The sequence below is a fragment of the Giraffa tippelskirchi genome, chromosome 1 (genome assembly GCF_054371585.1).
Source record: "Giraffa tippelskirchi isolate mGirTip1 chromosome 1, T2T-mGirTip1v1.2.pri, whole genome shotgun sequence".
NCBI classification, from domain to species: Eukaryota; Metazoa; Chordata; class Mammalia; order Artiodactyla; family Giraffidae; genus Giraffa; species Giraffa tippelskirchi.
Genome location: NC_137275.1, coordinates 121,553,332 through 121,577,119, shown reverse-complemented (window position 1 = coordinate 121,577,119; position 23,788 = coordinate 121,553,332). Strand labels below are relative to the sequence as shown.

General features: G+C 40.1%; 1 protein-coding gene across 8 annotated transcripts in view; it reads right to left on the bottom strand.

Annotated features, from left to right (window-relative positions):
• LOC145507617 (solute carrier family 71 member 2) overlaps positions 1-23,788 on the bottom strand; it is a 130,657-nt gene that overhangs the window by 83,863 nt on the left and 23,006 nt on the right. The window contains exon 1 of one of the 8 annotated variants that reach the window (XM_081494579.1): positions 14,779-14,838. The exons of the other annotated variants lie outside the window; for them this stretch is intronic. Within the exon in view, the coding sequence (XP_081350705.1) occupies positions 14,779-14,799 (21 nt within the window). The 5' untranslated portion in view covers positions 14,800-14,838. Of the gene's footprint in view, positions 1-14,778; positions 14,839-23,788 lie in introns of those variants that run through there. 8 annotated transcript variants of the gene reach the window in all.

The following is a 23,788-nucleotide window of genomic DNA, read 5'->3' as shown; positions in this document are numbered from 1 at the left end:
AGACCCTGATGATGGGAAAGATTGAAGCCAGGAGGAGAAGGGGACAATAGAGGAAGGGATGGTTGGATGGCATCACTGACTCAATGGACATGAGTTTGAGCAAGCTCTGGGTGTTGGTGATGGACAGTGAAGACTGGCATGCTGCAGTCCGTGGGGTCGCCAGGAGTTGGACACGACTGAGCGACTGAACTGAACTGATATTATTTAAGATAAAACTTCATTCTGTGGTATCTCTGATTTCTTTCATCTTCCCTTATGAAAGATATCAAGATTATAGACTTTCTACTTGGCCTGTCAATGTAAATGACTGGAACTCTGATTGAAAATTAAATGGGTCTTCAAGAGACTCAGGTTCCAGGACCTGAATATTCTGTCTGAACATACTAATTACAGGTTCCTTAGCCATTTGGCCTAAGTCTGAAGCTGCCCTTGTTACATGAGAGAGGCAGACAGGGAGTCAACACTAAAAAGCTTCAGGGGCAGCATAGATGATTTAAAATGATAGGAGCTGGGGGAGGAACAATAAGGATTAGGTCAAATCTGAAAACACACTTTGATACATAACGGTGTCAAAATCTAGCTTTGTATTTCTTTTTTGTTTTAAAACTGTGCCTATTCTGCTAATTTTCTCCAGTTTATGACTTCTGGAGATAAAATCTAAAAATCCACTGAATTAATGTTCTTTGACTCTGTGACAATGGTTATTACAAGGTCAAGTGCTTTATTAGCATTTTGTAATAACTGGAAGTGATACTTACAAAAGACTCTTCAAAATCCCCACTATTCCCATGCTTTTCATACTTCAAAAGGTAAAAGCATATCTGCATGGTTTAGTTAGAATCTAACCATGAGTAAATGATCAAATTCAGATTATGAGACATCTGTAAGACAACCGGCCTGGTCTCCTTAAAAATGTCAATGTCATAAAAGACCAAAGTAAAGGTAGGAGACTAGTACAGATTAAAGGAGACAAGTCATGACAACCAAATGGGGGATTCTACTGGATCCTGGATAAAAAGGAGACAAGAGGAAAAAATTTGAATATATAATATATATTAGATAATCATATGGCATTAATGTTACTGCAACTTACGGCTATCAAATGAATTTTCAAAAAAGAAGGTACATATATACTTTCTAAAGCAAATGTCACAAAATTTAATTTTGTTAATTGTTGAGTCTCAATGAAGGGAATGACTATTCATTTTACTATTCTTCTAATTTTTTATTGTTTTGAAAATTTTCAAAATTTTCAGGCCAAGAACAATTGTTATTAAAAATCCGAACTTGCAAATTTCTAGATTTTTGCAACAACTAATAAGTAGTTTTAAATGCCACTTAAATAAGACATTTGCAAAACAGAAAGCATTTTACAAAATTTTTAAAACAAAAAAGGACCATTTAAGCACCAAACAATTAAAACAAAGGAAGATCTTTATTATAACACAACCTTCAAACCAGGTTTTGAAACAGGAGGGTAGAGGGCACAACCTTGAGAATAATGACATAGCCTAGGATATACAGATGGAGAAGGAAATGGCAACCCACTCCAGTATTCTTGCCTGGAGAATCCCAGGGATGGCGGAGCCTGGTGGGCTGCCGTCTATGGGGTCGCACAGAGTCGGACATGACTGAAGCGACTTAGCAGCAACAGCAGGATATACAGAACATAACCTGGTTAGAATCAACTAGGTCTCCTGAGAAACCTATGTGCGGGTCAAGAAGCAACAGTTAGAACCAGACATGTAATGACTGGTTCCAAACTGGGAAATTAGCATGACAAGACCATATATTGTCACCCTGCGTATTTAACTTACATACACACAGAGTATACCATGTGAACTGCCAGGCTGGATGAATCACAAACTGAAATCAAGACTGCAGGGAGAAATATTAACAATCTCAGATATGCAGATGACACCACTCTAACGGCAGAAGGTGAAGAGGAACTAAAGAGTTTCTTGAGGGTGAAAGACAAGAGTGTAAAAGTTGGCTTGAAAGTCAACATTAAAAATACTAAGATTAGGCATCCAGTCCCATCATTTCATGGCAAATAGAAGGGGATAGAGTGGAAGCAATGACAGATTTTATTTTCTTGGGTTCCAAAGTCACTGCAGATAGTGACTGCAGCCATGAAATTAAAAGACACTTGCTTCCTGGAAAGAAAGCTATGACAAACCTAGACAGCATATTAAAGAGCAGAGACGTCACTTTGCCAACAAAGATCTGTATAGTCAAAGCTATGTTTTCCCAGTAGTCATATAAGGATGTGAGTTGGTCCATAAAGAAGGTTGAGCATCCAAGAATGGATGCTTTCTAGCTGTGATGCTAGAGAAGACTCTTGAGAGTCCCTTGGATGGCAAGGAGATCAAATCAGTCAATCCTAAAGGAAATTAACTGTGAATATTCATTGGAAGGGTTGTGGCTGAAGCTCTAATACTTTGGCCACCTGATGCAAAAAGCCAACTCACTGGAAAAGACCCCGATTCTGGGAAAGAATGAAGGCAAAAGGAGAAGGGGGCAGCAGAGGATGAGATGGTTAGATAGTATCACTGACTCAATGGACATGAATCTGAGCCAACTCCAGGAGACAGCGAAGGACAGAGGAGCCTGGCGAGCTATAGTTCATGGGGTCGCAGAGTCGGACATGACTCAGTCTGTCCCTTACTGAATTCTTTCTGTGACACAACATTAAGAATCCAAGCTTCATTAAGTCCTGAGTCCAGGTGTGGGATCTCAATTAAAAGAGACAGGGGCTCAAGTCCCATCTGAGTTGTAACTGCACCAATTACAGAGTAGCTTTCATCCTAGCTCCTTCATCTCTTGCAAGGTAGCCAAAGCAACCATTTAAATGTAAATTGATCCTCTTCTCCACCCTCCCTGGCTCCTACTGCACTGAGCCACACATCTGACACATACCACATGGTCCTACACCTTTCTATTTCCTTTGTTATCTGCTATGGTTTTCTAGAAGATGTCTAACAAACTTTATTTTTGTTTACTGTCCACCTCCCCTAGACTGGAAATGTAAATGCCATGAAGGAAATGGATTTTTAAAATCTGTTTTGTTCAGAGATGTACTCCAAATAGTACAACCTACAATAACAAGCCCTCAACAAAATGCAGGTGAGATGGAAGAAGGAGCTCTTTGGAAAATAATGGTTTTTCTCTGGTCTCTTAAACCACAAAATCTAGAATTTAGAAAAAAATGACCCATATTCCCCAAAGACATGGTATGGAGAGGATAAAAAGGAGAACCATATACTACATTAGTATACAGAGTAAAACAAATTTGAGCAATACTAACCAAAAGCAACATGTGGACTTTGGGTTTTGACTAATGGGAAAAATTGAGTCAATTGTGAAGTAAAACTCACATTTTAAACCAAGAGAAGAAAAAATTAAACATAAAAAAAATTTCTCTGCCCTCTGGCCTCCTCTCTCCCTACTGTGGATAGTTTATCTGCCTTATGCATCAACCAAACCTTTCCCATCAGTAGAAATTTCCCCTCATTCATAAATGGCAACATTCTCCTAACACAACACCTTAAATATAACATTCTTTCTTGCTAAGGTGTCACATGGCTCTCAGATATGGATTGTGTAAGCTGTCAATAATATGTTATTTGATGTATAGCCCTCTGTCTCAAAAACACTGGCTATAACTGTGTCTTGACCTCTGAAGAAGTGCAGTGATATAACTGTGTATGGACCAAACGATTTTCAGAGTTTTCTGACATGCTCCTCCTGGTTAAAAACCTCAAGTTTAGCGCAAACAAAAATTTTCATTTTTTTCTTAGATCAATTAATTTTTCATCAACCCAATCATAGAAGTTTGAAAATAGAATAGGTACTAAGTGATACTCAAGACTTATACTCATCATAATAATGGTACTGAAGACTTCAAGTCCTTAAATCGTAGAGTCACAAACTAATGTATTAAATTTTAAAACAGAAGATATCTGTAATCTGTTTTAAAATCTACAGAATGAAACAAAAGCAGAAGTAATGATAAAAATAAATTTTAAAAGTAAATAGCTTATATGCATTTACCAATAATTTCCAAATTATCTAGGTTTAAATTACCCACTCCCACATTGCAAAGAATCTAGTCTCAAAACGTGGATGAATATATGTCAACAAATTGCATAACTATCCTTGTAAATCATTCATTTTATCAATCATCATGCACACAAGAATTTTTAAAAAAGCAAATAAAAACACCCCAAAACCTTTGAAAACTGCTCACACTAGGAAGCAAAGGAGGGTCACCCTATTTCTCATTTGCAGTTTCTGTGGTTTAGTGTAGTACTCTTTCCCAGGCAAGTTCTATTTATGAAGACCATTGAGATAGAGATACACGTGGCTAGAATGCTAATTAAATATAAAAACAGGCACTCAGTTTGTGGGCATATATCATTAAACAATTATGCTACGTTTAACACCTTATAAAAAAATAGACAACCCGCCTTTTGTTCAAATATTAAATGTTTATATCTGTCAGCTAAAAATTGTTTAAATTAACATCTCTTCTAAAATGCAAACACTTTCTTTCATCTCTATGCAAACTACTTTAATTGTCATTCATCCCTAGCAAATAGGAATGGGGCTTGACAGCCAGGCCTTGATCTAGTGGGAATTTTGTGTGGGTAACTGTAAGAGACAGTGACAAAAATAAATCTGCTTTCCTTCCAATTCTTCCTTAAGTTCTCCGTAGCTAGTATGCTGATGAAAAAAGCAGCACATGCTTCTTTAAATTATGAGCTAATTAGAAACAATTTACTAAACTTTTAACTAATTATTTCCAGTTGAGCATGATGTAGCAAAGCCTCTCTGGATCAGTTGAATGTCTCCCCTTTCTTTTTTCAGTCATCAGTCAGTTCAGTTCAGTCTCTCAGTCATGTCCAACTCTTTGTGACCCCATAGACTGCAGCATGCCAGGCTTCCCTGTCCTTCACCAACTCCAGGAGCTTGCTCAAACTCATGTCCATTGAGTCGGTGATGCCATCCAACCATCTCATCCTCTGTTGTCCCCTTCTCCTCCTGCCTTCAATCTTTCCCAGCATGAAGGTCTTTTCAAACGAGTCAGTTCTTCACATCAGGTGGCCAGTTACTGGAGTTTCAGCTTCAGCATCAGTCCTTCCAAAGAATATTCGGGACTGATTTCCTTTTTGGATGGACTGGTTGAATCTCCTTGCAGTCCAAGGGACTCTCAAGAGTCTTCTCCAACACCACAGTTCAAAAGCATCAATTCTTTGGCACTCAGCTTTCTTTATAGTCCAGCTCTCACATCCATACATGACTACTGGAAAAACCATAGCTTTGACTAGATGGACCTTTGTCTGCAAACTCTGCTTTTTAATATGCTGTCTAGGTTGGTCACCGCTTTTCTCCCAAGGAGCAAGTGTCTTTTAATTTCATGGCTGCAGTCACCATCTGCAGTGATTCTGGAGTCCCCAGAAATAAAGTCTCTCACTGTTTCCACTGTTTCCCCATTTGCCATGAAGTGATGAAACTGGATGCCAGGATCTTAGTTTTCTGAACTTTGAGTTTTAAGCCAACTTAAATCCCTCTCTGTTGGGGTCCTTTAATGGACCGGAACTTGGTGGTACGGAGTTGATGATAAGAAAGTAAAAGAAAGAAGGAAGGAAAGAGACTGATATTCTCCGGTTTACACAGAGTGTCAATATAACTCTAAGGCAAAGAGTTAGCACCGTCTACATAGGCTCAGGGCGCCCTCTCGAGGAGGTCTTGAAAGCCCGGGCAAGTAAGTAGACACAGCGGACCCCTGTGCTTCATAGAAGCAGCCTGAATGAGAGAGAAAGAGAGAGAGAAATGAAGAAAGACATGGAGAACAATGTTCTGATGGAACAAGGGCATTTATTCAACATATTGTGGGCATATATATACTGTCTTACAAGATAGATTTTCTCAGTAGAGATAAGGATCAAAAATCTTACAAGTCATCCAGGAAACATGAGGCTAGAATCAATCTCAAAGAGAAGGGGTTGTAAATAGTTATTTTCCATATCAGAAGGGAAGAGAGTTGTAAGTGGTTACTTTTCACAGTATGGAAAAGCTAACAAAGGACATGCATAGATTCCTATTATTCCCAGGAACCGCTTATGGCACCTCTCGCTCCTGCATTCAGGAGCTAATAAGGAACAAAGGATTTATGCAAGACAGAAAACAGCACATAGGAAGCCTCCTGTTAAATGCTTCCTGACACCTCTCCATTTTGCCCCTTTATAAATCAGTATGGAACATCTTGAGATATTTTGAAGCACAGGATGAAAAGTATGTGATGTCTTTACACATTCACATCTCTCCCACAGATGATGATCCCGCCTTGACTACTCTTAACTCACAACTCCCTCCAAATCTTTCTTGACACTACGCTCAAGAGTGATCATGCTAAAATATAAATCTCACCCCATTAGTCCTATGTGTGTGTGTGTTAGCTGCTCAATCGTGTCCAACTCTTTGCGACCCCACAGACTGTAACCTGCCAGGCTTCTCTGTCCATGGAATTCTCCATGCAAGAATACTGGAGTGGATTGCCATTTCCTTCTCCAGAAGAACTTCCCAACCCAGGGATCGAACCCTGGTCTCCTGTCTCACAGGCAGATTCTTTACCGTTTGAGCTACAGGGAAGTCCTATAGAAGACTTCAAAATATGAACTACAGATTCTTCCCATTCCTGTACACTAAACCTTTTAACCTCAAAGGTGATGCTGTGAAAGTGCTGCACTCGATATGCCAGCAAATTTGGAAAACTCAGCAGTGGCCACAGGACTGGAGGAGGTCAGTCTTCGTTCCAATCCCAAAGAAAGGCAATGCCAAAGAATGCTCAAACTACCGCACAATTGCACTCATCTCACATGCTAGTAAAGTAATGCTCAAAATTCTCCAAGCCAGGCTTCAGCAATACGTGAACCGTGAACTTCCAGATGTTAAAGCTGGTTTTAGAAAAGGCAGAGGAACCAGAGATCAAATTGCCAACATCCGCTGGATCATCAAAAAAGCAAGAGAGTACCAGAAAAACATCTATTTCTTCTTTATTGACTATGCCAAAGCCTTTGACTGTGTGGATCACAATAAACTGTGGAAAATTCTGAAAGAGATGGGAATACCAGACCATCTGACCTGTCTCTTGAGAAACCTGTATGCAGGTCAGGAAGCAACAGTTAGAACTGGACATGGAACAATAGACTGGTTCCAAATAGGAAAAGGAGTCCGTCAAGGCTGTCTATTGTCACCCTGCTTATTTAACTTATATGCAGAGTACATCATGAGAAACACTGGGCTGGAAGAAACACAAGCTGGAATCAAGATTGCCGGGAGAAATATCAATAACCTCAGATATGCGGATGACACCACCCTTATGGCAGAAAGTGAAGAAGAACTGAAGAGCCTCTTGATGAAGGTGAAAGAGGAGAGTGAAAAAGTTGGTTTAAAGCTCAACGTTCGGAAAACTAAGATCATGGCATCTGGTCCCATCACTTCATGGGAAATAGATGGGGAAACAGTGTAAACAGTGTCAGACTTTATTTTTGGGGGCTCCAAAATCACTACTGATGGTGATTGCAGCCATGAAATTAAAAGACGCTTACTCCTTGGAAGGAAGGTTATGGCCAACCTAGATAGCATTTTTAAAAGCAGAGACATTACTTTGCCAACAAAAGTCCGTCTAGTCAAGGCTATGGTTTTTCCAGTGGTCATGTATGGATGTGAGAGTTGGACGGTGAAGAAAGCTGAGTGCCGAAGAATTGATGCTTTTGAACTGTGGTGTTGGAGAAGACTCTTGAGAGTCCCTTGGACTGCAAGGAGATCCAATCAATCCATCCTAAAAGAGATCAATCCTGGGTGTTCATTGGAAGGTCTGATGTTGAGGCTGAAACTCCAATACTTTGGGCACCTCATGCGAAGAGTTGACTCATTGGAAAAGACTCTAATGCTGGGTAGGATTGGGGGCGGGAGGAGAGGGGGACGACAGAGGATGAGATGGTTGGATGGCATCACCGACTCAATGGACATGGGTTTGGGTGGACTCCGGGAGTTGGTGATGGACAGAGAGGCCTAGCGTGCTGCAATTCATGGGGTCGCAAAGAGTCGGACACGACTGAGCGACTGAACTGAACTGAAACCTTTTAACAGGATGACTGTGCTGTCAATTCCATTAGGTTAATTTCTCCACTTCCTGAGATATGGAGGGGCTTAGCAACTTGATCTAACCAACATATGTCAGATAAAGTAACAACACAGACCTCTGATGAAGGCCTCCAGAGGCCTTCAAGACTGCAGAGAAACGCCATCTAGGCATACAAGGATGAGAGCATATGAGGCTCTCCCTATGAGGCCATCTAGATCAACCAAGGTCTGATACAGGGGCAAGGCCAGCTGAGATCATCCAATTCCAATCAAGCCAGCAGATGACTGAAGAAGTATGAATAACTCCCTCCGCCTCTCCAAAAAAGAAAAATGCAGTGAAGAACCCCACACTGAGATTAGCCGAAACTGTCAATCCAAAGAATACTTGTTTTAAGTCACTAAATTTTAGGGTCGTTCCTTATAAAAAGCAAATACTAATGGGAACTGATAAAACCACTACCCCCTTGCCCTCATGATTAAACTCAAGACTGTTCTGAGTCTCCTCTGTAGCTCCCCAATCTCACCCTTAGTCCAAACATAACTCAATGAAAAATGTGTGAGATTAAAGAATAACCTCCATCACAAACATCCTTCTATTTTAAAAAGTAGATGGAATAATCATTATATTTATTATAGACATTTGCGGTTACAAAGAGAAACAAGAATTTCTGAGATACCATTTTTTGAACACTAAGCTACAAAAAATTAGTTCACAGTAACAGTGGTGGTGGGAGCAGGGGAATGAGGGTGACATCTGGACTTAAAATATAAGCATGTGAAACAGGCTACAACATGAATGAACCTTGAGGATACTATGTTAAGTGAAATAAACCAGTCACACACACAAGAAAACAAATACCTTATGGTTCTACTTATACGAGGTATCTAGAGTAGCTGAACATAGAAACCAAAAGTAGAATGGTGGATGCCAGATGGAGTAGGGGGAAAGAGGAAATCGTTATTTACTGGGTATAGTTTACTTTGAAAGATGAAAATGTTCTCTTAACAGTGCAAATATACTTAATACTACTGAACTGTACACTTCAAACTTAACATCTTAGTTGTTTTATATTATGTATATTTTACCACAATTAAAGAAAATTTATATGTACGCATATATATGTACATATATACACGCCTGCAATGCAGGAGACCCGGGTTCGATCCCTGGGTCAGGAAGATCCCCTGGAGAAGGAAATGGCAACCCACTCCAGTACTCTTGCCTGGAAAATTCCATGGACAGAGGAGCCTGGTAGGTTATAATCCGTGGGGTTGCAAAGAGTCGGACATGACTAAGCGAGTTCACTTACACACATATATATATAGGTAGACTTAATATGTGTGTGTGTGTGTGTGTGTGTGTGTGTGTGTGTGTGTGTATATGCATGTGTATATTCAAAATCATGTAAGAGACCCCCAAAGAGCATTCTTTTAGAGATACCAAGGGAACATTTCTGTACTCCAAGGCAAAATTTGCCTGTTATGCCAGGTGTTTCCTGACATCCTACTTTTGCATTCCAGTCCCCTATAATGAAAAGGACATCTTTTTTGGGTGTTAGTTCTAAAAGGTCTTGTAGGTCTTCATAGAACCGTTCAAGTTCAACTTCTTCAGCATTACTGGTCGGGGCATAGACTTGGATTGCTGTGATATTGAATGGTTTGCCTTGGAAATGAACAGAGATCATTCTATCGTTTTTGAGATTGCGCCCAAGTACTGAATTTCGGACTCTTCTGTTGACCATGATGGCTACTCCATTTCTTCTAAGGGATTCCTGCCCACACTAGTAGATATAATGGTCATCTAAGTTAAATTCACCCATTCCAGTCCATCTTAGTTCACTGATTCCTAGAATGTGGACATTCACTCTTGCCATCTCCTGTTTGACCACTTCCAATTTGCCTTGATTTATGGACCTAACATTCCAGGTTCCTATGCAAAATTGTTCTTTACAGCATCGACTTTGCTTCTATCACCAGTCACATCCACAGCTGGGTATTTTTTTGCTTTGGCTCCATCCCATCATTCTTTCTGGAGTTATTTCTCCACTGATCTCCAGTAGCATATTGGGCACCTACCGACCTGGGGAGTTCATCTTTCAGCATCCTATCTTTTTGCCTTTTCATACTGTTCAAGAAAATTAGAGATATCAAGGGAACATTTCATGCAAAGATGGGCTTGATAAAGGACAGAAATGGTATGGACCTAACAGAAGCAGAAGATATTAAGAAGAGGTGGCAAGAATACACAGAAGAACTATACAAAAAAGATCTTCATGACCCAGATAATCACGATGGTGTGATCACTCACCTAGAGCCAGACATCCTGGAATGTGAAGTCAAGTGGGCCTTAGAAAGCATCACTACGAACAAAGCTACTGGAAGTGATGGAATTCCAGTTGAGCTATTTCAAATCCTCAAAGATGATGCTGTGAAAGTGCTGCACTCGATATGTCAGCAAATCTGGAAAACTCAGCAACGGCCACAGGACTGGAAAAGGTCAGTCTTCATTCCAATCCCAAAGAATGCTCAAACTACTGCACAAGTGCACTCATCTCATACGCTAGTAACGTAACGCTCAACATTCTCCAAGCCAGGCTTCAGCAATACGTGAACTGTGAACTTCCAGATGTTCAAGCTGGTTTTAGAAAAGGCAGAGGAACCAGAGATCAAATTGCCAACATTTGCTGGATCATCAAAACAGCAAGAGAGTTTCAGAAAAACATCTATTTCTGCTTTATTGACTATGCAAAAGCCTTTGACTATGTGAATCACAATAAACTGTGGAAAATTCTTAAAGAAATGGGAATACCAGACCACCCGACTTGCTTCTTGAGAAACCTGTATGCAGGTCAGGAAGCAACAGTTAGAACTGGACATGGAACAACAGACTGGTTCCAAATAGGAAAAGGAGTATGTCAAGGCTGTATACTGTCATCCTGCTTATTCAACTTATATGCAGAATACATCATGAGAAACGCTGGGCTGGAAGAAACACAAGCTGGAATCAAGATTGCCAGGAGAAATATCAATAACCTCAGATATGCAGATGACACCACCCTTATGGCAGAAAGCGAAGAACTAAAGAGCCTCTTGATGAAAGTGAAAGAGGAAAGTGAAAAAGTTGGCTTAAAGCTCAACATTCAGAAAACTAAGATCATGGCATCTGGTCCCATCACTTCATGGGAAATAGAAGGGGGAACAGTGCAAACAGTGTCAGATTTTATTTTCTTGGGCTCTGAAATCACTACTGATGGTGATTGCAGCCATGAAATTAAAAGACGCTTAGTCCTTAGAAGGAAGGTCATGACCAACCTAGATTGCATATGAAATGCAGAGACATTACTCTGCCAACAAAGGTCCGTCTAGTCAAGGCTATGGTTTTTCCAGTAGTCATGTATGGATGTGAGAGTTGGATGGTGAAGAAAGCTGAGCGCCGAAGAATTGATGCTTTTGAACTCTGGTGTTGGAGAAAACTCTTGAAGAGTCCCCTGGACTGCAAGAAGATCCAACCAGTCCATCCTAAAGGAGATCAGTTCTGGGTGTTCATTGGAAGGACTGATATTGAAGCTGAAACTTCAATACTTTGGCCACCTCATGAGAAGGGTTGACTCATTGGAAAAGACCCTAATGCTGGGAAGGATAGGGGGCAGGAGGAGAAGGGGATGACAGAGGCTGAGATGGCTGGATGGCATCACCGACTCGATGGACATGGGTTTGGGTAGACTCCAGGAGTTGGTGATGGACTGGGAGGACTGGCGTGCTGCCATTCATGGGGTCACAAAGAGTTGGACACGACTGAGCAACTGAACTGAACTGAACTGAACTGAAAGAAGATCTGCAAAAGCTGCTGAAACTGAAGGTAAGGAAGCCTGTGTTATTAAAGATGATGAGAGGCCCATATGGATTAAGACCTATCTCTTTGAAACATAAACCCCAAATAGAGACATCCAAGAGCAGCCAAAGGTCTAGACTTGTCTTAGAGTTTCCTTTCACACACAGGGTGCTCCAGGGTGCTTACTACAGGAGTTATTTTTTAACTTCGTGATGATTTTCCTGGCATATTCAAAGTTAGCTTGTAGTAAATGAAAGGCATGGTCCATAGCATTCTGTTTTAAAGACTGTATACTACCCATTATAGGAAAAGAGTAAGCACTCATTTTTTTCTTTTAATGTGAGCAATTAACATTGTATTGCTTAAGAAGGAAAACAACTTCAACTCTCAGCTCTCTTAATTAAGCCTACTGTGATTCTCTCCTCAGGAGACATGCCTATAGGTTTGACATCATTCTGGCTATACAGGAGTTTGTAAAAAAGCAAAAATGTTAGTCACCCAGTCGTCTTTGACTCTTTGTGACCCATGGGCTGCAGCCCGCCAGGCTCCTCTATCCATGGAATTCTCTAGCCAAGAATACTGCACTGGGTAGCAATTCCCTTCTGCAGGGGATGTTCCCGACCCAGGGATCAAACCTTGGTCTCCTGTACTGCAGGCAGATTCTTTACCTTCTGACCACAGGAGTTTGTAACTAGTCATCAAAACAATACACAATGCAAAACAAGTAACTTCCTGGACTTCATTCAAAGCCAGACACAGCAATCAACCAATGAATCACTGCACATATAATCCTAAAAGTTACCTAATGAGCTTAACACAAAAAGCGAAAATATCAAATACATGAAAGGCGTTATTAAGGGAATTATATACTTGGACTTAGCACTTCTCTTCTATCTTAATGTTTTATATAACAGTAGAGACTAATAAGAGAGTTAAACAGTAGAGACTAATAAGAGAGTTAATTTTTAGGTAGGTTGATAGAGTGTCCAGGGCCCTTGAGGAAGAGGAGGAGGCAACCCTTTTTTTTAACATTCTTTCCTCTCAGGCCTCTGAGCTGCTGCAGCAACAATCTATTTTGCCTAAGACTAACTCTAACACCGGAGCTAATGATTACACAACAAAAGAAAGTGAAGTCACTCAGTCATGTCCCACTCTTTGTGATCCCATGGACTGTAGCCCACCAGGCTCCTCCATCCATGGGATTCTCTCCAGGCAAGAGTACTGCAGTGGGTTGCCATTTCCTTCTCCAGGGGATCTTCCCCACCCAGGGATCGAACCCAGGTCTCCCACATTGTAGGCAGATGCTTTACTGTCTGAACCACCAGGGAAGTCACAACAAAACAATGTATTTACTCAGAAACCTGTTTTTCTTCAAAAACCTATGCCCTTGATTATATGGATACAATATATCTCAACCAGAGACATCTTGTTCAGAGACCTGTTCTCCTTGGTTAATCTTGTTAATCTTGTTATCTCAAGATGTATGTTGAGGGAGAGGAGCCTGGTAAAACTTTCACAGCCTTGAGGCATATATAATACTCCGCTATAGCAGCCAGGGTGGGTACTCTCCTACCTCCTTCCAGTGCCTTTCCCTGAAAGCTCCTCTCTATTCTTTCACTTTAATAAAATCTCTGCCACACAAAGCTCTGAATGACCGAGGCTGCATCTTTGGTCCCAGAGTGAATTCTTCTCCTTCGGAGACCACAAATCCAACACCATTCACCGTAAGCTATCACTAATGAGTTAATTATCTTTTCGCATTCCTTTTTATGGAATTGACATACACAAAAACATTACAACTGTTTCATGAACATACAAAAGTCATAAAACCTTAAAGTAAGGGAATATATTAATTAATATATGTTCTACTCTCCATAGGCAATCACAATGCTAGAAATGCGTCAATATTTTTACACATGTACATTATAGGTAAAAACATTCTTTTACATAAACGGTAGCAGAATATGCATCTTCTTTCTTTTTTATGGATACCTTAACCTATTTTTCCATGTCACTGTATACAAATTCTTGTTCTCTGTAATCGATACACTGTATCCCACTGTATGAAAATACCATTATTTTAACCATTCCATATTGATGGATATCAATGGAGTTTTGACTTTTTTAATGTTGTTGAAATAATAATTTTTATTTTAAAGCATTTTAAAGATAAATCTAAACCTACAGAAACCAGTAGAGTCTTTGTATATCCCTTACGAGCTTCCCCAAATGTTAACATATTAAATAGTGAAAGTGAAGTTGCTCAGTCGTGTCCGACTCTTCACGACCCCACGGACTGCAGCCCACCAGGCTCCTCCGTCCATGGGATTCTCCAGGCAAGAGTACTGGAGTGGGGTGCCATAGTATATTAAATAACTATGGTATAATTATTCAAACCTGGAAGCTAACATCATTACACTACTTTAACTAATTCACGAATCTTATTTGAATTCACTTTTTTCCCACTAATTTATTTTTCCTAGTTTAGGATCCAATCAAGGATTTCACATAGCATTTAGTTCTCAAGTTTCCTTAGACTTTTCCAACCTGAGATGATTCCTAAGATTTTTATTTTATATTTTCATGATCTTGACACTTTTAAGAAGTATTGGTATATACTTTACCAGTTATTTTGTAGAATGTCCTTCAATTTGAATTTGTCTAATGTTCTCTCATAATTAGTTTAGTGATATTCACTAAAAATGTTTATTGAGATATAATTCATATCTCATAAAATTCACCTTTCCATATATTCACAAAGTTTCAAAATCATCACCCAAAAAGAAATCCCATACCCATGAGCAGTCACTCCCCATTTTCTCCTCACTTCATCCACTGGTAACAATCTAACTTCTAAATCTGTCTCTACACATTTGCCTATTCTAGAATCATATATAAACAGAATTCACAAATGGAATCATACAACATGTGGCTTATTGTGTCTTGCTGCCCCCATTCAGCATAATATTTTCAAATTTCACCAATGTTCATTATTCAATTCTATGGCCAAATGATATTCCATTGTGTGAATATACTGCATTCTGTTTATTCCTTTATCAGTTTAATAGACATTTGAGTTCTTTCTACCTTTGGCTATTACAAATAATGCTAGCATAAACACTGATGTACAAATTTTTGTAGAACATAATTCTCTTGGCTATGCATTAAGGAGTAGAACTGTTGGGACAATTAATATTCTTTTATATATACAAATGTACAGTATTCTAGGATAAATTCCTAAAAGTGGAATTGTAGGGCCAAAGGTTAAACACACTTTAAATTATAACCAATAAGAAACAATTATAATAAAAAAGCAATACAAACTGTGAGTGGGAAAAAAAAAAAAACACTTCAGATTACATCAGCTAATCTACAAATGTCTCTAACACACACAATGCTTCTTTAAAAAAAAAAAAAATCAAAGAAAAGACCAAAATCCCAACAGTAAGATGAGCAAAAGACAAACTGTTCATAGAATAAGGTATTATATCAAATAGCCCTTCAACAACTTCATTCATAATAAGAAAACTGCAAATTGAGCTTTATTCAGATAATTTCTCACTGTCAGATCAGGCAAAGCTTCCGAAGTTTGACAATATTCCCTCATACTGCTAATGGCATGAAAAATCGTACAATCATCTAGCAAAATTACTTACATATTTATCCTTCAAAGCAACAATTCCACTTTAGAGATTTGTCCCAAAGACAAAACAAGAATAATACGAAGTATCATATAGACAAGGCTCTGGAACACTTCAATAGGGCTTTCCCCTCAAGGGACTCAGTTCATTCAGTAAAGTACTACCAGAATAGACCATAGTAAATCCATACACTAGAGTATTATACAGTGATTAAAAAAGGCTGCCTACACATTGCTTCAGAGCAATGATCAGAATATGCTGTTAAGTAAAAAATGCAAGGCACGTACAGTACTTTTTAATCTAAGAGATCAAATACTATCAATACCTATATACATACATACATTTGCTTATAATAAAAAACAAAACACAGGCGGAAGGAAGCATCCAAAGCAGTATCCAAAGAAAACCAGTTACATACATGAGGGAGAGAAATGGGGGTGACAGATGAAAGTAAGATTTCATATCTTGTTGTATATATTTGCTGTTGGAAGAAAGGATTATAGATGCTTTGAAAGTGAAAGTGCAAGTCACTCAGTCACGTCCTGCTCTTTGCGATCCCATGGAGCCCGCTAGGCTCTTCCGTTCCTGGAATTCTCCAGGCAAGAATACTGGAGTAGGTAGCCATTCCCTTCTCCAGGGGATCTTCTTGATCCAGGAATTGAACCTGGGTCTCCTGCACTGCAGGCAGATTCTTTGCCATCTGAACATAACACAAAATTAAATCCAAATGAAATAAATCGACCTGTGTATCAAGGTGTTGTTTAGTTGCTTTAAAATACAGAATTTGAATGTACATCCTAAGGATCAAAAAAATTAAAAAAAAAAAACCAAAACTAAGCTGTCTTAAGGTAATCATGTTGGTACTGCTAAATCACTTCAGTCGTGTCCGACTCTGTGCAACCCCATAGACGGCAGCCCACCAGGCTCCTCCATCCCTGGGATTCTCCAGGCAAGAACACTGGAGTGGGTTGCCATTTCCTTCTCCAATGCATGAAAGTGAAAAGTGAAAGTGAAGTTGCTCAGTCGTGTCCGACTCTTAGCGACCCAATGGACTGTAGCCTACCAGGCTCCTCCATCCATTGGATTTTCCAGGCAAGAGTACTGGAGTGGGATGTTGGTACCAGTAACACTTTTATTTTCTGAAACTTCAAATGCATCTAGTAGCACACAGTAAATAAGTTACTATGCTATTATCTCTAGGAACCAAGATTTTCATTGTAAGAGAAAAAGATACAAATGTAAAATAAAAGAAGTAAAAACTTGAAATCTTAAATTTGGTTTACAAATATCAATATAGATTGTGGTATAATTACCTTAAAGGAAAATAGAATTCCTAATTCTATTCACTGGAAAGGTCTACAAAAAATGAGCAACCTAACAGGAGTGAACACCTCTTAGAGTACAGTTTGTGGTCTTGAAGTATCATTTCCCACTAAAAGAAAATTGAAATTTTTGGACATTAAGTTGATTAAAGGTTTTCAGTCAAAAAATGTACACGATCTTGGAACATATTTTGCCAAAAGCAAAGATGCTATAGACAACTATGGTCATATCAAAAGGATTCAGGAACCAATCTAAAAGGACCCCCACTGGGGAAAGAAGAGCAATATCTGTATGAATTGAAATGTAAGATCTTTGGTGGATGTTGGAAAACTAAGCTATTATTCTGAAAACTGGTAAATGTGGGAAAAAATGAGAGAGAAGCATGTATTCCCCTTTTCTACATCTCAGGATAACCAAATACTGATAAGCTAAAGTTCTTTTTAAGAATTTTGACAATGAATGAAAAAGAAATGATTAACTTATTATCATCACACTTTGTAAGCTCGATGAAATACTAAATCCAGGCAATAACTATTAATGGCCTTAAAGTCATTACGTCCCTTCATTAATCACAGCCTTGTCATGGCAATGAGGCTCATGTCATGCAAGGCCACACAATATGGACGGGTCATAGTGGCGAGTTCTGACAAAATGTGGTTCACTGGAGGAGGGAATGGCAAACCATTCCAGTATTTTTGCCATGAGAACCTCATGAACAATATAAGGCAAAAAGATATGACACAGGATGATGAGCCCGCCAGGTCAGATTGTGTCCAATATACTACTGGGAAAGAGTGGAAGACAATTACAAATAGCTCCAAAAAGAATGAAGCGGCTGGGCCAAAGCAGAAATAATGCTCAGCTGCGATGGTGGCTGGTGGTGAAAGTAAACTGATGCTGTAAAGAACAATACTGCATGGTGTGGGGAAAGAGCAAATTAGCCAAGATGGTGTGGTCAGGCTCTCTCGCCCCAGGCTCTCTCACATGTTTATCACCCCATGTTCTGTAAACAATGACTCTGCACAATTATGAACATCTGAGATCACTTACAGCACTGCACATGTGCATCACGAGGTACTTGCTTGGTCACGGGCTACTCTGCGTGGGACATCAGTACAAACTTCACTTGGAAAAGCCCTAAGGGTTGTGTGCGGTTATGTGGTGCTCTGTCTCATGCTATGGCTGCTGCAACAGCCAGGAGAGAATAAATGCATCTGCAGTTCCCATGGACCCTAGCATTTTCTTCCAGCCTCTTAGCTCACACCTTGCCTACCATGGGTTCAGTGAACAATGCGGACAGTACGAACAGGATGAGCAAGACAAGTGGCACTGTGAGCAGGATCAGCAGTACACAAAGGAACCTGGAATATTAGGTTAGTCAACAAGAGTCCGAAATACAGTACTTGGGTGCAATCTCAAAAATAACAGAATGGTCTCAGTTCATTTCCAAGGCAAACCATTCAACATCACAGTAATCTAAGTCTATGCTCCAACCAAGGACGCTGAAGAAGTTAAAACTGAATGGTTCTATAAAGACCTATAAGACCTAGAACTAACACTGAAGAAGATGTCCTTTTCATCATAAGGGATTGAAATGCAAAAGTAGGAAGTCAAGAGATACACAGAATTATAGGCAAGTTTGGCCTTGGAGTACAAAATGAAGAAGGGCAGAGGCTAACAGACTTTTGTCAAGAGAACACACTGGTCATAACAAACACCTCTTCCAACAACACAAGATACAACCCTACAAATGGACACCACCAGATGGTCAATACCGAAACCAGACTAATTATATTCTTTGCAGCCAAAGATGGAGAAGCTCTATACAGTCAGTAAAAACAAGGCCTGGAACTGACTGTGGCTCAGATCTTAAATTGAAGAAAGTAGGGAAAAACAGTAGGCCATTCAGGTACAACCTAAATCAAATTCCTTATGATTATACATGGAAGTGATGAATAACGGGATTAGCTCTGGTGAACAGGGTGCATTAAGAACTATGGACAGATTCATAACACTGTACAGGAGTCACTGACCAAAACATCCCAAAGAAAGAGAAATGCAAGAAGGCAAAGTGGTTATCTGAGGAGGCTTTACAAATAGCTGAGGAAAGAAGAGAAGTAAAAAAGCAAGGGAGAAAGGGAAAGACATACCCAACTGAATACCGAGTTCCAGAGAACACCAAGGAGAGATAACAAGGACTTCTCACAAGAACAGTGCAAAGAATAGAGGAAAATGATAGAACAGGAAAGACTAGATATCTCTTCAAGAAAACTAGAGATACCAAGGGAATAGTTCATGCAAGGATGGGTATGATAAAGGCTAGAAATGGTAAGGACCTAACAGAAGCAGAAGAGATTAAAAAGAGATGGCAAGAATACACAGAAGAACTATACAAATAAGGTCTTAATGACCCAGATAACCATGAAGGTGTGGTCATTCATCTAGAGCCTGACATCCTGGAGTACGAAGTGAAGTGGGCCTAAGGATGCATTACTACAAACAAGGCTAGGGCTTGTAGAGGTATTGGAATTCCAGCTGAACTACTTCAAATACTACAAGATGATGCTGTTAAAAGTGTTACGCTCAATGTCAGCAAATGTGGAAAACTCACCAGTGGCCACTGGAAAAGGTCAGTTTTCATTCCAATGCCAAAGAATGTACAAACTATCATATGGATGCACTTATTTTGAATGCTAGTTAGGTTATGTTCAAAATCTTCCAAGCTAGGCTTCAGCAATAGATGAACCAAGAATTTTCAGGTGTACAAGTTGAGTTTAGAAAAGGCAGAGTAACCAGAAATCAAATTGCCAACATTCACTGGATCACAGAGAAAGCAAAGAAATTCCAGAAAATCATCTACATCTGCTTCATTGACTATGCTAAAGTTTTGACTGTGTGGATCACAATAAACTGTGGAAAATTCTTAAAGAGATGGAATATCAGACCACATTACATGTCTCCTGAGAAATCTGTATGCAGGTGAAGAAGCAACAGTTAGAACCTTACATGGAACAACAGACTGGGTTGAAATTAGGAAAAGAGTACTACAAGGTTGTTTATTGTCACCCTGTTTATTTAACTTATATGAGGAGCACATCATGAGAAATGCTGAGTCAAGTGAATGGTGAATCAAGATTGCTGGGAGAAATAGCAATAACCTCAGAAACGCAGATGATACCACTGTGATGGCAGGAAGTGAAGGGCCTCCTGATGAGGGTGAAAGCGGAGAGTGGAAAAAGCTGGCCTAAACCTCAATATTCAAAAAACTAACGTCATGGCATCCAGTCCCATCACTTCATGGCAAATAGACAGGGAAAAAGTAAAAACAGTGATAGTTTTTATCTTTATTTCCTTGGGCTCCAAAATCACTGCACATGGTTACTGCAGCCATGAAGTTAAAAGACGTTTGCTTCTTGGAAGGAAAGCTACAACAAACCTAGACAGAGTATTAAAAACCAGATATATCACTTTGCCTACAACAACCAGTACAGTCAAAGCTATGGTTTTCTCAGTAGTCATGTATGAATGTTAAGTGTTGGACCATAAAGAAGGCTGAGTGCTAAAGAATTGATGATTTCAAATTGTGGTGCTAGAGAAGAATCTTGAGAGTCCCTTGGACTGCAAGGAGATCAAACCAGACACTCCTAAAGGAAATCAACCTTGAATATTCACTGGAAGGAGTGATGCTGAAGCTGAAGGTCTAATACATTGAGCACCCAATGGAAAGAGCCAATTCATTGGAAAAGACCCCTGATGCTAGGAAAGATCGAAGGCAGCAGGAGAAGGGAACAACAGAGGATGAGTCAGCATCACTGACTCAACGGACCTGAGTCTGAGCAAACTCCGGAAGATAATGAAGGACAGGGAGGCCTGGCATGCTGCACTCCATGGGGTTGCCAAGTGTCGGACATGACTGAGCAACTGAACAACATCAACAGAGTCATTTGGTGAAAGTGAATAAAGTATCTCACAGGGGAAGAAACAGACTAATACCTGACACCTGACCATTCATAACATCACTAAGAAAGTCAAAGATTATTTCTCCCATGATGTGATAGAAAAAGAAATAATACCACTTATAAATTATTCTTTCCAAAATCAAATAAATCAAACAAAAGCTTGGAAGCAATTCAGGTGATATTTAAAGACCTGTTTACACAAAATTTAGGTGAAAAAGAGATAATGTTTCAGGAACAAGATGGCAGAGGAGTAGGGGGGCATGGAGTACATCTCTCTCCACAGATACATCAGGAATACGTCTTCGACACAGAAGTGCATGCAGAACACCAGCGGAGAGGGGACAGGAGTACCTGACCAGCAGAAAAGAATTATATAGAAGTATGCAAAACTCGGTAGAATAAATGAACTAGGGGGAAAAACAGGAGTGTTAGTAGGACTGGACCTGCCTTTGGCGGGTGGGGGAACTGAAGCAGGGATTTGAACACCACATCAGGGTAACTGTCTGAGTCAGAGGAGAAACATTTAAGGCTGAAAGTGAAAACCTGATCTGTGGCAGCCTAAATGGAATGAGAATCAGACAGTCCTTGCCACAGCCATACATATCCTGGACAGGGACGCAGGTGCCCTAAAAGGCACAGCGGCTTGGGGCTGGAGTTTAGGGATTGTGGAGCAATCCCAAGGCGAGGGCTGCTGTTGACTGTGCAAAGATGGATAGAGGGGATGTGAGGGAGGAGACTGTGGTGGGACATACCTGCAGAGGAAAACCAGGCAGCCATGGAAGCAAGGTGATAATGCTGAGTCACGCATTAGGCGTGAAGCCATCACCACAGCCTCTCTCTCCTCAAACACCAGCATTGGCAGCTGAACAACATAGAGGCTGGCCCATCAACTGCCTGATGGGGCGAACCACAGAGTAGGACCCCACCCAGCACGCCCGTTAAGTACCTGACACGTCAATCTACTGAGTAGGACTCCATCCAGGGGGACCCCTCTATGCGCCTGACATGACAAAAAACAGAGAAGGATTCCCAGCAAAGGAGCCCTCTAATTACCTGAACGGGCAGGGCTGCAGAGAAAGACTAGCCAAAGAGGCCTTCTGATCACCAGAGGCTCGAAAAAAGACTCTCATAGAGCCATAACTCCTGAGGCAGAGGCAGTCCTTGTCCAAGCACACTTGGCGTGGCCAGGGTCCCCGTGACCCAAGCAGCTACACCACCTTCATGCTCAACCTTCACTGGGCCAGAGCTACCACAGGCAAAAATACTCTGACATCTATGCAAGCGAGGTCACTTCAGTTGTGTCCAACTCTTTGCAACCCTGTGAACTATGGCCTGCCAGGCTTCCCTGTCAGGGGGGTTCTCCAGGCTAGAATACTGGAGTGTACATGCCAAAACTGGTTGCCATACCCTTCTAGAGCACTATTATTTCCTGCTGCCCTAGCTGCCAACTCCCCTGAGTGCTGCCAGAACCCCGGCAACCCAAGCACCTGCACCACCTTCACACCTGGTCCTCACTGGGGCAGACCCAAGTCCTCCAGGGCAGCCTCAGGAGCAAACTCCAATGGACGACCCACATGCAGAGGTGGAAATAAAACCACAATTGAAATCCAGGTGCACTGTGGCTAAGAAAGAAGACCCAAAACCTTCCCACCAGCTGTACAAGCTACAGATAGTCCACATGATCAACTAGGCAGATTCTGTGTCTGTGTTATAAAACGACATTGAGAGCTCCCACAGAAGCAAACACACTAGTTCTGATAGCTGTGGACATTGTTGGCAAGAACACACAGGGGCGCAGAGCCAGATTAGAATCTGAGCTGCCCTCACAGCAGGTCCAGAGATCAGCACAGGGTATCCTAGGGAGGTGAGGTGGACATGACTCCCAGCAAGCAAAAGGACTCTGACAGTAGTGACTCTAGAAATATATTTATTATTATGTTTTGACTTATTCCATAGTTTCTTTTGAATTTTTCTTCTCTTTTTTCTTTTTTCTCCCTGTTGTTGATTTTATTGGCACGATGAAATCTAATTAAGTGCTTGAGTTTGTTGTTGTTAAATTACACTTTTTAGTGTTGTTATAAACCTCTGCCTCTACATTGGGCTTTTGTACCTCTATGAAGTTTTCGTTTTTCTTTTTTATTTTCTTTTCTCTTTTTTAAATTTAAATTTTTAACTTTTTAAAACCCATTATTATTTTTTTTCTACACTTATTCCTTTGTTTGCTTTTCCTACTGATCTCCTCTTGCGGTTATTCTTTAATGTATATAAATATTCTTAATCTACTTCTATTTAACCTTGCATGTCTATTCTTTCGTTTCTTTCTTTCCTTTTCCCTGAACATATTTGTTAGTTTTGTTTTCATTGCTTTATTCCCGACCTGACAGCTTGTTTTAGTTTTGCTTTCCAGTTTGTGCTTAGTTAGTTTTATTCTTAACCAGTAGATAAAATTTTTGGTTTTGTTTACTGGGTCAGTTTATTGTACTTTATTTTTGTTGCACTGTTTTGATTTTGCTTTTGAATGTATATGTTTCTATTCCATTATTTTAATTTTTATTTCCCTGATTTGTAACTGCCATCTGTCTGGGGTTCATCTTTGGTTTTTCATCTTTGGGCATTTCTTTTAATCTCACTTAATGCCATAACAAACAATTTGTGGAATCTTCATTCCTGACCAACGATCAAGCCCTGAGTCTTTGGAGTGGGAGCAGTGATTGCAAGACCCTAGACTACCAGAGAACTAATTCTAGGGAGTATCAAATAGTGAGAACTCAAACAAAGGAAACCACTTGAATACAAGACTTGGCATCACCCAACCACCATATAGGACGCCTCATCCAAAAAACAAACAAAACAAAAATACAAACCCAATAATCAGCAGACAG